The 18,487-nt window shown below is 33.9% G+C and overlaps 1 protein-coding gene across 1 annotated transcript in view; it reads left to right on the top strand.

Moving 5' to 3' along the window:
- The window catches only part of TACR3 (tachykinin receptor 3), a gene marked incomplete at both ends in the record, with an annotated part of 74,190 nt that overhangs the window by 19,830 nt on the left and 35,873 nt on the right, over nucleotides 1-18,487 (top strand). Inside the window, 2 exons of the mRNA XM_080797430.1 lie at nucleotides 11,287-11,475; nucleotides 12,764-12,914. Coding sequence (XP_080653556.1) covers nucleotides 11,287-11,475; nucleotides 12,764-12,914 — 340 coding nt within the window. The remainder of the gene's footprint in view (nucleotides 1-11,286; nucleotides 11,476-12,763; nucleotides 12,915-18,487) is intronic.

Here is an 18,487-nt window from a genome sequence, read left to right as displayed (position 1 = left end):
TAAGTATAATGTAAACTGTAGATTTTTCATCAGTGCACTTTATCAGGTTGAAGAAGTTCCTTTATATTCCCAGCATGTGGAGAGTTTTTATTCTGAAAAGCTTTTAGATTTTGGTAAAGTATTTTCTGCCTCTGTTAATATGATCACATGGTCTTTGTTCTTTATCCTATTACTTGGCACATTACATATTACATATTAACTGATTTTCAGACCAACCTTGAATTTATGACATAATTTGTTGGCATATTGTTGTTCAGGAAAGCATGGAAGAATTATGGCCTACAAAGAAGAAAGGTTATTAAAATAAAATTATCTTCTATTTATAGGTGTGTTGTAAGAAGACAAAAAAGCAACTCTTACAAAGAAATGAGTAGATACCGTCCATTTTTTCACTGTATATCATATGTGACCTGAGTAATCACCATCTGAATAGTAGCCTCATGTTACTTTCTATCCATGTATTCTGATTTATTTTCATAATTCTTACTATTATGTATTTTGTTTACTATTATATTCATAGCATCTAGGATAATGACTACATAAATTTGACACTCGATACATATTTCTTATATGACTGAGTGAATGGAAGAAATTTTTAAATTTTTTTCCTATCATTTCCTACATCAAATAATTTGAGCACAAATTACCTTAAAAAGATATAATGAAAATATAACTAGAAAGAAAAATAAGATATAAAAGAGCTTTCATTTTCCATTTTTATAATCCAAGTTTAAAGGTTATCTACTGCCTGTTTTCTTCCATTTGCACAGTTAAATAAGCCTTTACATCATCACAACTTAAATACCCAAAGATGTAGAAATTCTCCTGCTTGATGGATGTCATCATCTCTATGAGTTGAAAGATAACCTAGTGGAGCTGCTACATGCCATTATTTATTTCAGAAAGGAGTCTAATATGGTGTAGATCCACATTAGACAAAATTGAAGGGAATTAATTCCTAGTATACAAAAAGAATTTTAAAAATCTCCAAGCGTAACAATGAATATTTCCATTTAATCCTTGAATCATTGAGCATTAGATGTCCTTATTGAAGTTGCATAGAAAATCTCATTACTCTTTTAGAAAATTGCTTCAGATGGAGAGATTTAGAAGAGAAATAACCTATACTGTGCTACCCTTATGGGATAGGTGTGTGTTGAAGAGGTGCGCGCAATACCAAAAGATGTTTTTTCAATCCTGACATTAGAATTTTGGCACAAGTTTGTTTTTCTTTCCATGTCAATGACAAGTTCTAAGAACCATGTTGAATTGTTCTGTTTGTTTTTGTCTCAAACTTACCACTCTAGCTTCTTTGTTTTGCTTTTGTTTTTGTCCTAAGTGTTAATTTCATTTTATTCAACATAGTTTGGAATATTTTAGATTGAGTTTCTACTGTGACTGACATTAGCTAAGTCCCTTTGTATACACTGTGTTATTCAAAGTTATTTTAACCTCATAATCATACTCTATATTACATATATTATTCCTATTTAGCAAAGTTAAGAAAGCTATCCTTTAAAAACTGTTTACATGCTGAAGGTTTTATTTGTAAACAATTATTCATTCCATCCGAACATTCAACCACCATAGAAGTATTCAAGTATTCAACTGTCCAAATATGCAACAATCATTTGCAGTCACTATTCAACTATGATATCGACTACTATACTTTGTTAGGTGCTACAGAACACAGAGAGGAGTAAATCAGTAATTCCAATGAGCTGAAATCAAAATACAAGCATAATGCTCTTGATGCACTGCATAGGTTAAAAACTAGCTCTGGACAGAGAGAAGGAAAGGACTCTATGGTGGTCATTCTGTAATTTGTGTGGAAACTGAAGGATGCTGGAAGTTTAGCAGTTGTAGAACTTTAGAGTAAGGTAGGAGCAAAAGAAATCGTACCAGCAAAGAAACTACAAGGTGAGAAGGATGAAATTATTAAAGGCTATGTGAGCTGGACAATTTCCATTTCTCAGTTCAGATCTACTCTCTACTTATTCTACTCCTTTTTTTCTGTCCCTTTCCCACCAGGCTATTTCTGTGGACTAAATGCATCTATAGGGTTGCTTGCTCGCTGGCCTCTTCCTGGCTTTGCTTAATGGAAGACACTTGGAGGAGATAGGAGGAAGAGAGGAGAGAAAATTTGGGTAGTATCTACCGTTCTTTCCATTCAGGATTGCTGCAAATTTGCTAAGCCTCCAACAGTACCCATAGTTCTTGCCAAGGGCTCCTCCCCCAAGAGTTCATCTCCTCACTTCAGATTAGAGCATCCTTTCATCCTTCAGACCTGGCAAGGGGGAACACCCACTCCTCCCACTCCTTGCTATTGCTAGTCCTAAGAATGTTCATTTCAAGTTGATTTCCTTTAACACCTTTGTAAAATGGGGTTTATAAATGGCTTACTTATTTAATTTCATAAATGGCCTCTTTATTAAACTCATATCAGTTTTCCCATGCCAGTGTGCCATCTGTTTCTCCTGGAGCTCTGACTGATACAATGTAGTAAGTTTGAGCAAAAGGGAAGATATTTAGTGCCACTGTAGTAAAGGGTGTGCAGAATTGCAGTTAATCTTGTCAAAAGTGAAGAGACAGTGAAATAATTTAGAAAGATAACTTTAAAGACATTGTGAAGAAAGCTAAGAAAGAGTAGCATCTGGGAAACCCATTATGGTGATGTTCCAATAGTTCAGGAATTGAGAACTGGAGGGGAGGGCAGAATAGATTTGGTTGTGTCAGAGGATGAACTGGTAAGGTTTATGGTTGTGCTAAGGAAATAAAAAAATAAAGGAGTTCAGAGTAACTCATATGTACATATGAATAATACAATGAGCACACTTCAAAAAAGTATTCATTTTCCAAAAGGGAAAAACCTATTATTGAAACACAAATATATTTTCATATATGCATAGTAATATTGATTTTTTTCCTGAAGCCACTCACACTGTCAGAGTAGAAAATGTTTCCACCCACTCTTATAATTCTCTTTAATGTTGTTGTTAGTTAAGGAAAATGTCCGCCAAAACTATTGACTTGTAGTGCCAAGTATAACATGTAGCTTTACTTAATCAGTGCACATAAAAACCATATAAAATGGGAAGCCAAATAATTATGAGGGGAAGCTAATAGAGGGAAAGTGAATTTTGGCTCAATACCATTTGATATCTGAGTCATACTTGCAGTACTCTGCAAACTACACAAAGTAGTAAGTAACTTCACTCAGTTGTCCCAATAATATGCTTTCTGTCATATTTCTGATGATAAGGGCCTCGAACTATAATTAGTTTTCAGACAACCTCTCTCTAATTAAACTTAGAATCTCAAAGTTGTGTGGGAGACTACTTTTATCTATTTCAGTAATTCACCTTACGTTTATAATCCTTTAATTCACTCAATAAATGGTGACTCATTTTATTCCTGATTCCTGAGTGCCTCAACAACAGAGAGAAGAAAAAAAGAACTATTACCACCGAAGACAATCTATCGTCCCCTAGAGAGTTGTGATTCATCTTTCTCCAGAAACTGTAGTCTGAGCTCTACCTCCTATAGTGATCTAAAACTGCTCTATGGTTTTGACCCTCAAGCATTTTATACATTTACTAAAGCTAGCAAGTGTCCTGAGTCCTCTTTGAAATGTCTATTGTTCCCACCTGGGAGTTCCTTTAGCTCTTATCCCAACTCCTCCACTTTGGGGCAACCTTTTGAATTCCCTCTTCATCTAAAAACTCTTTTCCTTATAAAATGAAATTAAACTGGATTGAATATTTTTTCTTATTGCCTTGAAAAGAGGCTCTGTATGTATTTTAGGAAGCATATTACCATATAGTATAAATAGAATATCATGTGTAATTATATACTATACACAATTATGTATAGTGTATGTGTATGTATAGTATATTTTATATGTCTATAAAATATTGAATACTGAAAATATTTATAGATCAATTTAAACTTCAGATATATTTTAATGAAGGCATTTCTTCCAGAAAAATAATCTGCCAAGAGTTCAAAACTATTTTCAGGGGGAATTAGTTTCCTAATAAAGAAACTAATTAATTTTCTAATATATGATTGATAATATAAAGGTGACTTCGTGAAAGCAGTACTTTCAAAGTGATATATAGAAGTAGTGATATATGTTCCCATTGTTTTTCTGAGACAATACAGAGATGACACAAATGTTAGTAAATTGGACTTTCAAAAAGTGATTTAGAGCTTTACAGTATTTTGTGGATGGAATAACCTATTATGTTTGACTTTTTAATTATTTATCATCAGAGATAGTATAAATAACATGTGATATTCATTAGCAGCAAGTTTTATATTGTCTATTTAGAAAACCACTTCTAAATTCATGTCTGAAATTTTGAGGAGAAATTGTTTTATGTCATACTCACTAATGTGGTAACATTTCATTATAACTCATTTTGTAATGACTATAAATGGAATTTAAAGATTAAATGATTTATATATAAAGCTCTTAGAATAGCATCTGATACAGGTTTTAGCAATTATTGCTTTTATTGCCAAAAAAGAAAATCTAAATATATATTGGATATAAAATATCAGTGAAGTCATGGTTAATGCCTACATCTCCAGTTTCATTTGACACCTCTGCTTTTCTCTCCTCTGTGCTATAGAGAAGTTGGCTTTTTTAGTTCCTCAAATACCTCGTGCTTTCTCTAATATCAGGACTCACGATTCCACTTTCTCTTCCAGTCCCACCTTCATTCTAATTAACACCTATTTATCATTCCAAACTGATGTTGCTTCCCCAGGGAAGCCATGCCTGCTAATATCTCTACCATCATTTCACCTATACCCCAGACTAGGTCAAATTCCCTGTTTTAAGCTTTATAATTACTAGTACAGGTCTTCATAACATCATGGTGTACATAAGGGAGACAATTTTATTTTGCAGACTTCCTGAAGGATTATACTACAGAGACTAGCTTACTGACAGTACAGGGAACTGGTCTAAACTTCTAAATGCATTGTAAGTGACAGGGTCACCCATGGTACACATAGTATTTTTTTTTTAATTATAGAATATAAAGTGAGTATAACAAAGAGAAGAAAAGTCAAGGTTAGAATCAGAGGATGAAGACTGCTGGTAGATCCTCCCCTCCCCTAAACTCCTAAATCCAATAAAATTTTGAAACCTGAAATGCTTTATATAATTGGATTTGTTGTGGAAATCATCAGTACAATTTCTCAGCCAGGTCCACAGTGGGTCAAATGAATGTATTCATACAGATTCAAGAATAGAAACAGAGGGCATCAAATAGGTCAGATTGGATTTCACTTAGAAATCGTGGGGGAGGGTGCTGAGCTTGCCCAGGCCATTACAATAAAACTCCAAGGAAAATTTAACTAAATGTCCCAGAAGCAATATTTCCTAAGCAACATTTAAGTAGTAATTTCTTAACATATTTTGTGACTATCTGAATAACGTATTTTTTCTGTTTTAGACTCTGAACTCCACAAGAGGAGGAATTGTGTCTGTTTCATTTACCAATATGGCCAAAGATTGTAATACAATCTTGGGGGAAAAAAGCATTCAAGAAATAGTTGAAACAAATAGCTGATATTTGATTAATAAATGAATAGATAGACCTAATGGCCAAATTTAAATTGAAAGTATGTATAGTGAGGGTCAAGTACTTTCACTATTCAGAAATTATTTTTTAAATATCATCTCCCTCAAATGCCTGTTTATAAATTTTACTTATAAGAATCAAAAAACTTGGGATGCCTGAGTGGCTCAGTCAGTTAAGTGTCTGTCTTGGGCTCAGGTCACGATCCTGGGATAGAATCTCCTGTCAGGCTCCTTGCTCAGCAGGGAGCCTGTTTCTCCCTCTGCCTGCCACTCTCCCTGCTTGTGCTCACTCTCTCTCTCTCTCTCTCTCTCTGACAAATAAATAAATAAATCTTTTTTAAAAAATGTAAAAACCTGATTAAACTGGTTTGTTTCTCACTTAATAATATTTTGAAGTTCCTATTATATGTATACATATATTTGAATGTATGTATTTTTTTTTAAGATTATTTATTTATTTATTTGACAGACAGAGATCACAAGTAGGCAGAGAGAGAGGAGGAAGCAGGCTCCCTGCTGAGCAGAGATCCCAATGCGAGGCTCCATCCCAGGACCCTGGGATCATGACCTGAGCCGAAGGCAGAGGCTTTAACCCACTGAGCCACCCAGGCGCCCCTGTATATGTTTATTTTAATAAATACTTCTTCCCTTCAAAATTCACCAAGATTATATTTATAACAGATTAATTGGCTCACTCTTGCTTCTTTAAAACACACACACACAAAACACAAAATAAAATTTGTCTACAAAATGCAATTTCAGAAAAGATTATATTTCACTTTAGTGATTTTTCGAAGCAGAAAATGCCTTAGCACCAAAGGCCAGAAGTTGAACTTTTATGGGTCATGAACAGCTGTTGCAACTAATCTTAACTTTGCACAGACAATAGCTAAATAACATTTTATATATGGGCTTTACAGACTAAAACATTGTCTACTGTGGCCAGAAGCAAATTGGAAAATAGTCAAATCCATGTCATTTCAGGCAAATAGTCTTTGCATTGTTAATATAATCAAGTACCCATCTGAAGAGAACACTGTCTTCTTTTCAAAATTTTTAAAATTTGCAGAAGCACAAAAAGATCCAGAAACAGAGCTTAATAAAAATGCTAACAAAAGGAAGAATTATACCAGATATCAAGAGCAATTGCAAAATGGAAAAGGCTTACTTATTGAAAAAGTTATGTCAAAATATCCTGTTTTAGACATGAAAGGACCAGGAAAGACCCTTCAATTATGCCAAAAAAAAAAAGTAAGTGGTAAAGAAATTCATTAGAATGAAAAGGGAAACTGATAAAAGATGCATTAAAAATATGAGCTTTCAATGGATGCTTCAGACTCAAAAGATAATAAAAAGTAATTTTAAACTTGTTTAGGTGATATGCTAATTGGAAGAGTAAAGATTCCAATCTTAGCTATTACATACGAAATAATCATACCAAGGAGACTAACACATTTGAGAATCTGAGGTAAGAATGGTAGTGAGGGGGCACCTGGGTGGCTAAGTGGGTTAAGCCTCTTCCTTCGGCTCAGGTCATGATCTCCAGTTTCTGGGATCAAGCCCCGCATCGGGCTCTCCACTCAGCGGGGAGCCTGCTTCCTCCTCTCTCTCTCTCTGCCTGCCTCTCTGCCTACTTGTGATCTCTGTCTGTCAAATAAATAAATAAAATCTTTAAAAAAAAAAAAAAAAAAAAGAATGGTAGTGAGAAGCTCAGACAAAAAACCTAGGAACAGCTAACGTGATCACATCGAAGATACGTATTTCTTTAAAGGAGAAATAAAAGTCCTGACAATTATTTATGTGATATTATATCTCAGATTGGATCATTTCTTCTCAGGGTTCAGAGGATATCCATGTGGATGAGCCTAAAGATCCTTTTATTTTTTATGCCTACTTTTGAGCAAATTACTATTGCTGGATAGAGTCACAGAATACGAAATATTGATGCCACAATGAATTCCTAATTACCAATTTCAAATTGGCCTTGTCAGCAGTGCCTGGCAATTCTACCTACTTCTTTGGCCAACTGGCTCTCCCTCTCTACAATGTTTCAACATTCCTTTATTTTCCTCAAATCACTAACATAATTAAATCTCCCAGGTAACACCCTATTCCAAGCAGCAATCCTCTCATTCAAACCAAAACAACAGACAATTTACTTACTTCCCTGCTTCCATTCCTTTCTTTCCTTCAGTCCATTCTCCATACTAAAATCTGATTATTCTCTAATTACCTAATCACCTCAACAACATGCCACAGGACAAAAGACTTACAACCTGCTGTACAACTCCTTCTCAAACCACTTCGCTCTTCACTTTCTGTTTCTGTTACAGTAGTCTTTAATTTCTCAAGTGCCCAATGCTTCCCACATCCTTACCCATTGCTTTGGTTTCCTGGGGCTGTTGCAACAAAGTCATACAATGGAGTGACTTAAAACAACAGAATTTTATTGTCTTAACAGTTCTGGAAGCTAGAAGTCTGAAATCAAGCAGTTGGCAAGGGCCATGCTCCCTGAGAAACCTGTAAGGAAATCCTTCCTTGCCTCCTCCTAGCTTTTTGGTGTTTGCTGACAGTCTTTGGCACTCCTTGGCTTTTTTTAAAATTTAAATTCAATTAACGAAAATATAGTACATCATTGGTTTTTGATGTGGTGTTCAGTGATTCATTCGTTGCATATAACACCTAGGGCTCATCACCACAGTGCCCTCCTTAATGCCCATCATCCTGTTACCCCATCTCCTCAACCACCTCCCCTTCCACCACCCTTCCACAACCCTCAGTTTGTTTCCCAGAGTCAAGAGTCTCTCATGCTTTCTTTCTCCTGATTTCTTTAGAAATGCATCATTCAATTAGATGCATCATTCAATTCTCCATCTTTGTATGGCATTCTCCATATGTTTCTCTCTGCTGCCAAATTCCTCCTTTAAATCAAACATATTGGATTAAGACCCACCCTAATGACCTTATTTTGACTCAGTTGCATTTATAAAAACTCAGTTTCCAACTAAGGTCACATTCTGTGGTATGGGGGTTTAGGACTTAAACATATCTTTTTGAGAGACACACAAGTCAACCAATAAAAATCCATTAACACAGGAGTTTTTCACAGGTTCTTTGTTCTTCCACATACCTTCTGGCAATCTTTATTCTTCTGCTACCCTGCCTAGTCACCTTTCCAAATTTCAACCCAGAATGACTTTTCTTAAGGAAGACTGAGTCTCAATCTAAATATGTTTTTCCAAGTAAGTGCATTTACATGGTTATATATTGCTTGCCTTTGTAACACTTGTCATATTTGGAATTTTATGTTTATTTTGCATTATTTGGTTAGTATCTATCTACTTCACTGGACTCTGAGCTCTGTGAAGGTCATTTCTCTTCAGTGTTGTATCACTATACGTCTAGAATACTACAATAGGCATTCAATAATGTTCAGTTGAATGGATAATGGATCAAACCAGAAATGACAAAAACGTCAACTTGAATTTCCTAATTTTCACTAAATTTTCCTATTTTCACTAAAGTGTTAGTTAATGAGAATATAAATTGATTGTTTTCATATATTTCATATAAAGCAATATTCTCCCTGCCAAGAAATAATTTCTATAATAGAGAGTAATTCACCAAAACCATCAATAAACAACTTGTACCGTTTTTTGAATTATTTGTGCTGTAGTAACTGTATAGGACTCTAACCCGCCCATGTCACTCAAATTCTCTTTTTAGTCTCAAAAAATCAACAGTTCCAAACATCCAAACTGCATTCATACACTTCCAGGGCAAGCAAAAAAGCAAAAGATTATGATGGAGTTGAGGAATATTCAGTTCAGTACAACAAAATTTATTGATAAGTGCTGTGCTTGGCTCTAGAAACACCCACTAAGCAACAAGTCAATAGAAGAAGAGAAATGTGGTGGTGAATCATAATCAGCAGCAGTGGAAACAGAAATGCCCAACTACAAATATTACCTTTCTATGCTTTAATATTGCACATGCACACTTTTAGATTCCAAGGCAAAATGTGATTCTTTGGATAGCATCTACCTTGTAAATTTTTCTTTCTCTTCGACAATTCCTTATATGAGTCATATTCAAAGCTACGGTCTGTAAACATACTGACTTTGAAGACTGGCAGAACTGGTTTAGCATTCTAGCTCGTACTATCTGGGTCATTTTGAACAACTAATGTCTTTAAGCTTCACTTTCCTATGAAATAGAGATAATAATATTATTTGGTTGATTAGATTGTTCTGGATATTAAATAATGTATATTATAAATTGCCTGCTCATGGTTAGCAATCAGTAACTTGCTATTATTCGCCAAAATAATCACAAAAGGTACATTTTAAACTATTTTCAGTTTCAAACATATGCATCTTATTTTCTTGTGTAGTTCACTTAATTTTCTGAAACTATGGTACTGTTTTTATGATTTTTTTCATACCTAACATTCACTTATACCTATTAGCTGGCATACATAATACTAACTTTAGTTGAATTTACTTAAAGGAAATATCCTTAGTTTATTATTTGTGGTATATAGGTAAGTTCCAATATATCTATTAAAGGTCCAATTCTGCCTAATAGTTATAAAACAAAGAGCAATAAGCAAATTAATAAATTATCCTTATTTTGAAATATTTATTCTTAAGATTAAAATGTTTGGGTTTAATATTCATTCTTTGATTAAATTGTTGTCTTTGAAAATTTTGCATAAATCAAAAAATATTTGAGAAACACAGAATGGTCAACAGTAAAATAATTTAAATAATGTTTCATTGATAGTAATGCAGAAATATAATTCATTTTTTGTATAATTTATAGCTAATTTTCTGCTTATTGGCCAGAATTTGGCAATTAGACATATTATTTAAAACTTTAAATTGATTCTCCCAGACATAATTACTATTTTACCAAGTGGAAATAGCTTGACTTCCGCTACCATATTCAGAGTTTACAATTTCCCACAAACTCGCACTTTAAAAGCCAAGTATATTTTCCTACAACTATCATGTTATACATAGTTACATAGATACTATGAAGATTTTCATGATAAACCAAGAATTCAATTTTAGAGGTAATAGCAAGGCACAGCCTGCCTCAGTCAAACTTGACTTATTTATTCATTATTATCTGAATCCTGAACTTGTCTGTTGATATTTTTAAATGGAGTTGTTGATGATATCCTTTATAGGGGTTCCTCATCTTTGTCAGTCATAACCATATTAGTTCTCCAGAATTTTCTTGTAAACAGTTGAACATACAGAAGAAAAAGGGAGGTCTTGAGGTATAGAACTCATATTTTTAAGCACTTACTACACACTTTTCCAATTCCATTCAGCAGACATTTATGAATTCTGATAATGGGTTAAGCATGGCACCAAATAATCGATACCCTTCACTTATATTATTTCTATTAATCTTGACTTCACCTCTACGAGGCGGGTGTTCTTATTTCTATTTTTAAAATAATGAAGCTGGGTTTCAAAAAGGTTAAATAAGTGACAGAATAGGATTTGAAACGTAATCTGTCTGATTCTTAAGACTGTTCCACGATTATTATTCTATGTTACCTCTACATAAGCAAAATCCTCCTTAACTTGCTTACCAGAGAAGTAACTCATTTGAAACTCCATTTTTAACTCTGTAGCAAGAGAGACAACAAAATGGTTTTGTTTGTTTTTATATAGGTATATGGCCATTATTGATCCCTTGAAACCCAGACTGTCTGCCACGGCAACCAAGATCGTCATTGGAAGTATTTGGATTCTAGCATTCCTCCTCGCCTTCCCTCAGTGTCTTTACTCCAAAGTTAAGGTCCTGCCGAGCCGCACTCTTTGCTACGTGCAGTGGCCAGAAGGTCCCAAACAACATTTCACGTAAGTTGACTCTCTATTGTGGTTTTCAATTCAACTTATTAAATACTTGAGGGACTACAGGTGGGGAGCAACAATTCAGCAAATAAGACATAAGCATTTCCCTTAAGGGTTCACACTTTAGTTGGGAAAAAGAGATATTAAAATATTATAATACATGGAGTGCCTGACTGGCTCAGTCGGTAGAGCAACTCCTGATCTCAGGGATGTGAGTTTGAGCCCCATACTGGGTGTAGAGATTACTTAAAAATAAAATCTTTTAAAAAGGGGGGGGGGGCTAAAATACTACAATATGATATGATCAGTAAGTTTTATAAGTTACAAAGGCTTCTATTAGGAAAAATTTGATGACGTTTATATGGGGTTCAATTAGAGTTTCCTGGAGGAAGTGATAAGATCCCTGCAGATGAAACCATTACACAAACAAAAGCAGGGTTCTTATTGATTGAGAAAAGAATGAGAAGGGCAGAACTGAAGCCCAAAGGTGTGTCTTGCCCTTTTATAAAATCCTGGCCAGGGAAAGGCAATTCTGGAAACTATGCAAAACTTTATACAAACTCTAGTTGTGTGGTTATATTAACAGTTGCCCTCCTATTCTTCCCCAACTGCATCCTTACAATTTTAATTGAAAGCTATGAAGTCCTAGAATTTAGTTTGCTAATTTATAGTATCATGACACTGGTGTGACTAACACATCTGAGTGCTATTTACCAAATTAATAATGCTATCAGACTTGTCATGACATTGGAAAAAATGACATTATAAATGTCATTACCTGATTTTTTAAATTACAGTCATATAACTTGTGGATCCAAAGTGGCTTAGAGTAGTTACATTTTTTTATTTGGATAAAAAACAATTTGTTTCAAATATGACTGTTGTTGCAGAGATATATAGAACAATTTTACATATGAGAAAATATCTCTCAGTTGATTCATCTCTTTCTCTCTGATGATAAATTTAATTATATTAATTCAACAATTACCAAGCAGAAAAATGGCATTCATCCTGAACCTCTAGGCAGGGAGAACCGGGGTAGTAGTTTAAATCAGCATTGCAATACAGCTAGAGTTTTTGCATATGAATCAGAGATTGACAAAGATCAACTGGTAGCATTTGGATGACAGTAGTAGACAATAACATGGTATCTTCACAAATTTGTGAAATGATGACTTGGAGAAAATGTGGAAATAATCTTTGGAACTTTCAATTATGATTTAAAAGGTAATGAATGCAAAGTTCCATATGCAGTATCAACATTTGGGTTATTTTTTTTTTTCATTTTTTGCAGTTACCATATTATTGTCATTATACTGGTGTACTGCTTTCCATTGCTGGTCATGGGTGTCACATACACCATTGTTGGAATTACTCTCTGGGGAGGAGAGATCCCAGGAGATACCTGTGACAAGTATCATGAGCAGCTAAAGGCTAAAAGAAAGGTAATGTTCCATATTATTCTACATAGGATTTATGTATGTAGCCCAACAGAGAGGGGAAAACCTAGTCATAGTATTTTAATATGATTGAATGCTTTACTCTTATTTTTTGCCTGTTTTCTTTCTTTCTACCCATTTTTTCTTTTAGTTTATATCTTCTGTAAGCACTGTCTATGTACAATATCGGTCCGGATTAGATAATCACTTTCTTACAGCAGGACTTGTACAACCTTTTGCAGAGTGTTCTCAATTACTCCACCTGAAACTTTTGAAATCTCACTTGAAGTCCCAGTGATTATATTTCCGCAGTTGTAGCTACCTTTGTGCTTTATTGAACAGAATACCCCTGATGTCCTCTAATCTTCCAGAAGCTTCTTTTATCCCAGGAATCTCTCCTAGTATGGCTATAATTTCCCAATATCCATCTACCTATCCCTCTCCTCCTAAACATGCCTCCCCTTCTCCCCCCAGCCCCATCTAATTTCTACCAAGCCATCATGTATGTCTGATTAAGAGATGAGAGCTGCAGTATAGCTCTTCTATGACTTACTGGGTGGCAAGAAAAAGCTTATTTTTGAAAAATTCACATGAAACAAAAAGCCTCTAAAAATTATTATATTGACATTTTACTAGGATTTTTTTATGAAGATTTTTTTTTTCTATCATGTGACTCAAGTGAGATTTTTAAAAAATGTGTGGAGTTGAAAAGAATCCTAAAGTTGTCTATTCCATCTTCCTCTCTCCGGTTGATGTGTTCCTCAAACAAATCAGAGAGGTTTTCCCAAAAAGAAAAGAGTCATACTGATTATGCCAATTATTATTTATTCCATTTGTGATTCATTTATTTATGTAGAACTCTACTTACTACATGGACACTCCCTTAAAAAACACTCAACAATTTAAAAACCACTTACCTAAAAACCCTTGTTTAATAAAGATCCATCATGTTTTAAAATCTAATGTAGCAAATCGATTTCATTTTAGTTTTTTCCTCTGTTACCGATAAATAAAGGAAAACAAGATTTATATCCAGTTTACATTTTATCATGGTCTCTAGTATTTGAAAACAAAAAGTGCATGAACTTTTACACATTAATTTAGTCATTTCAGCCTACAATATGGATAATTATGGGTTTCTCTTTCAAAGAAACTTATCTTAAAAATGAAGTGTAGCTATGCCTTTAGCACACACAAAAAAAGTCCCTAAAACTAGAAGAACATAAATAACACACATCTTAAACGAACAGTTTCTCTTTCCATTTTGTAGTGTCAGCTCTTATTTTCCAACATCTTGCTCATATTGCAGTAAACTTGGGGGGGTAATTTTTTTATAGCTATGTTTTAGGTGTCATCACATTAAGTAACTGATAGGTATTTCGGAGTAACATCTGTCTCTGTACTGTACTGACCACTTAGCTTCCCATCTTTTATTTCTTTCTTTTGGTTTAGGCATATTTTTAAAAATATTTTTTCTTGTTCACTCCTAAACAAATTAAAATAAGCCCAGTAATTGTTGACGATAGTTTTCTTTTTCTCATATTCATGTAATGTTGTCTATTAAGAAATGAAAAGCTCGTGTGAGTGTTCCTTTTTATTTTTGATTTGAGTCCCAGAGGGAAGAAAAGCAAAAGACAGTATTTTTGTCTTTGCCCTCCTATAACTGATGATAGTAAGGCATAAATATTTACTTTTTGTTTCATTACTCTACAATTTCAAAGTATAAATGCCAATTCAAACTGAGAGGAACCCTTCTAGAACATTTCAAAAAAGTAAGAAATTTAAAAGTTCCAGTCCATATTTCTGTCATATTGTGTTCTGGGCTAAAATAATCCAAAATGACATCCATGCCACGGACTTCTCATAATAAATAACCTTACCCTTGGATTCCTTTCATAGACATGTATTAGAATGATCAAGTTTATTGGAGAAATAACACTCATTTTGTCTAACATTTTAAAAAACAGAGCTGGCTTTTCTCTTAATTTATGTGTACTTAAAATTAAAATACTGTCTTATGTGGTCTGGAATACAGTTATTTATCTAGTAATCATATGTTTTTTTATATTTTAATATGACAACTTAGGTCAAAGATGTAAATCCCACCCTGGGTAAGCACTTTAATAATATGCTATCTTCTAGGGAATACATCTTTGGTAATGCAGATTGGACTTCAGAGATTAAATAAGAGGGTATAAATTCTGTAGATGACTGTGGGGAAGAATGACTCCATAACAACTCTGAGTCAGCCTCCTAGTTATAAAAGAGTAATAGTGCTCCAAACACACATTAACAAGAATAAATGAAAGCTTACAAAAATTAGACAACTCACGGAGATCTCTGCTACCACTGAGAAACATTACTTCCATTTCTCTTTCTCCCAAAATCTGCAGGAATTGCGCCCAGTTTCAAATATTAGACATCAACTTCTCTGAAGAACAGTCAGTAAAATAAATTACTATGTCAAAGACATAATGAATTTAGCAACCTAAAAATTAAACTAACATGAAACTTTCAGATAATTGAGGATTAACTTTCCCATTCAATCTTTACATATGACCTGCCTAAGTATTTTTATAGTTTGAAAATAATACCAGTGGTTCTAGCTAGTACCAGGTAAAAAACCTAAATATTAGTCTTGAGAAGTAAGTTAATACCTCTAGAAATATTTTCTTATCATTAAAATTGGAGTGTTGAAACTGAAAATCAGTATTAAAATTTGAGGGCTCTAACCAGCTCACTCAACACTAGGAGGTAATAGGTAGGATTGTCTGACATTTGAGTCAGATATATAGAACTAGTCTTCCAAAAATATGTTAACAATCACATCAAGAAAGTCTTTCTTATGTAAGTGTATTTTATAACTTCAGAGTATTTTGTTTGCCTCATAGCACAGTCAGGTATACTTAATTTATGGTAAGTGTGCTAGATTTTAAAATATTGTATTTATATACCCACTGGCTTTCATAGAAGTTCATTTAAATATGCATGTTGAAATAATAATGCACCTTTAATGTAATAAAGTGGTTAACTTAAGAATCCAGGCACTCTGAATAAGAATATCTTCAAATAGTAGCAAAATATAAAGTTTCAGTTAATATCACATAATTCCCAGAGTCTTAACTCTCATTAGTTCATTTATTTTGGGTAGTAATTGGTTAATATTCTTGCCAAAGCTCTCTTTCAAGAAATGTGTACTATTTTGTGCACTGTTATAAATATTCAAATTGATATCATAATATTTTTACAAATTTTTAAGAGAATCCTTTTCTAACATTTTCCTATTTGCTGAGCTTGTTATACTAATGTTTACATTCCAGTGTAAGAATAATTTAGTGTCTGAAAGAAAAAACTGATCTTGTTCTACTTTGTTCTACTTACACTGGTGGATATAGTCACAGATTTGGGCTACCCTATGTATGAAAGCAATCTACTTGAAGTCATAACAATTATACAACAAAATTTGAAACTGTATCTCTTTATGTTGGCATATAAAGAGTCAGATTGTAAATATCTAGTGGTCAACTCACAAGCTGATTTTAAAACACATCTGCAGTTTAAAAAATGAACCACAAATCTGATCAGAACCTAAAATTTCATGAATCCCTTGCTTTCTGCTACTTTGGATTAAAATCAAATGCATTATAAGGAAGAAATGAGTATGGGGTGTTAACATCTCATATTTAGGATGTTTTGGTAAAAGAAATCTAGTGTGTTCTTTGACATTTTTTCAGTCTTGTCAATGATGTTCCATTTCCTTAAGTATCTAGAAGAAAACTGTAGATACTGTCTCAGAAGCCATGAGTTAGAATCTTATTTGAGTTAGAATCTTATCTACAACTAAATCTACACAACTACAATTTGAAAGTTTCACTTTGGAAACAGAGAGGAGTTGCTATCGGTCTCTCCCACTTAGTATTCTCATATATTGACTACTTTCTTGGCAATGTGGCTGAAAAAAAAAGTAGTGACATTCTCCTATAAATGATATTAAATTCTTGGCAATAACAAAATATATCCCAAAATATATGTGTGAGTCTGCTGGCATCTTGGAGCAACTATGTAGAAATAAATTCTAGAAGACCAGTGATAAGCAAGATGGAAAGAATAAATTCTATTTATTAATAGATATATGAGTTGGACATAAAGCATAGTTTAACACTTTAAATAATTATAATTATTAAAATTCATCTATAAGAAAAATAAATGGTGGCTAGAGAAGGAAAAAATGATGGGAACTATATCAGATCAACTTTAATTCATTCATCAAAGGTGATATATTAGAAGTTCCTATTATAGAAAGACCACTGACAAAGTTTATCGGATATCAGAAAAAAAAAATGTCATCTTGTGATATTCTTATAAATCAGATAAAGAAAAATGGTCTTGTTGCAAATCATATTAGTATTGATTTAATTAGGATGTTCCATGTGTGCCAATGAAGAGAATGATGTCAATCTAAACACAGGCTTTGAGGGGCATGCCAGAGAGCTCTATCCCCAGTACTAGCTCATTCAAAATTGATCAATAACTATGTGGCCATGATAAATAAGCCTAAAGATAGAGACAGAATATTAGATGAGGGGCACCTGGGTGGCTCAGTGGGTTAAGCCTCTGCCTTGGGCTCAGGTCATGGTCTCAGAGTCCTGGGATCAAGCCCCGCATCGGGCTCGCTGCTCAGCAGAGAGCCTGCTTCCCTCTCTCTCTGCCTGCCTCTCTGCCTACTTGTGATCTCTCTCTCTGTCAATAAATAAAATCTTAAAAAAAAAAAAGAATATTAGATGACTGAATTAAGAACTAGAAGGCCTAGAACATAGGGCCATGTGCATGCATGCTGTATGGTCTTGATTCCATGGCTCATGAAAAAGAGTGGGGTCTTGGATGTCAATGATCTCTATTTTTTTTTTTAAGATATTTATTTATTTGAGAGCAGGGGGAGGGGCAGAGGGAGAGAGAGAATCTCAAGCAGACTCCATGCTGAATCCAGAGCCTTACCTGGGCCTCGTTCTTATGACTCTGAGATCATGACCTGAGCCATGACCTGACCAAGAGTCAGGTGTTTAACCAACTGAGCCACCCAGCTGCCCCATCAATGATACATAGTTACTGCCCTATCAGTGTGATTTTAGACACATCTCTTTAACTTTCAGAATCCTTGTTTACTTAAGACTGTGGAGGTTAGAAAAAGGACTTTTTGTATTAAAATTCAGTGGTTCTAACACTCAGCATCATGCCTTTTACAAAGGAGGCACTTAATTCCTGTTGATATTTCCCTCTTCTTGAGCTATTTTCTAGCTTTTTCAATACGAAGAACATAAAACTGAATGCAGAATCATGTCCAGACATTTATATCTGATTCTCACTTTAGTCCTTTTAATAAACCAATGGTTTTTATTTAAGAAGGTTATAGATTTTATCAAGGCTTACAGTTGAGATAAAGTACATTAAAGATAAAATCCATTTCCAAGTGGCCTAGAGTTGTTTTTTTCTATGCATTAATTTAACAAAAAATATAAATGGGATATTTCCTGTGACTACATTTAGCCAAAGTAACAACAGCCCAACCATAAGGGGAAAAA

The sequence above is a fragment of the Martes martes genome, assembly GCF_963455335.1.
Source record: "Martes martes genome assembly, chromosome: 2".
NCBI lineage: Eukaryota > Metazoa > Chordata > Mammalia > Carnivora > Mustelidae > Martes > Martes martes.
The sequence above is the reverse complement of the archived record's forward strand: the minus strand, read 5'-3'. Positions and strand labels throughout refer to the sequence as shown.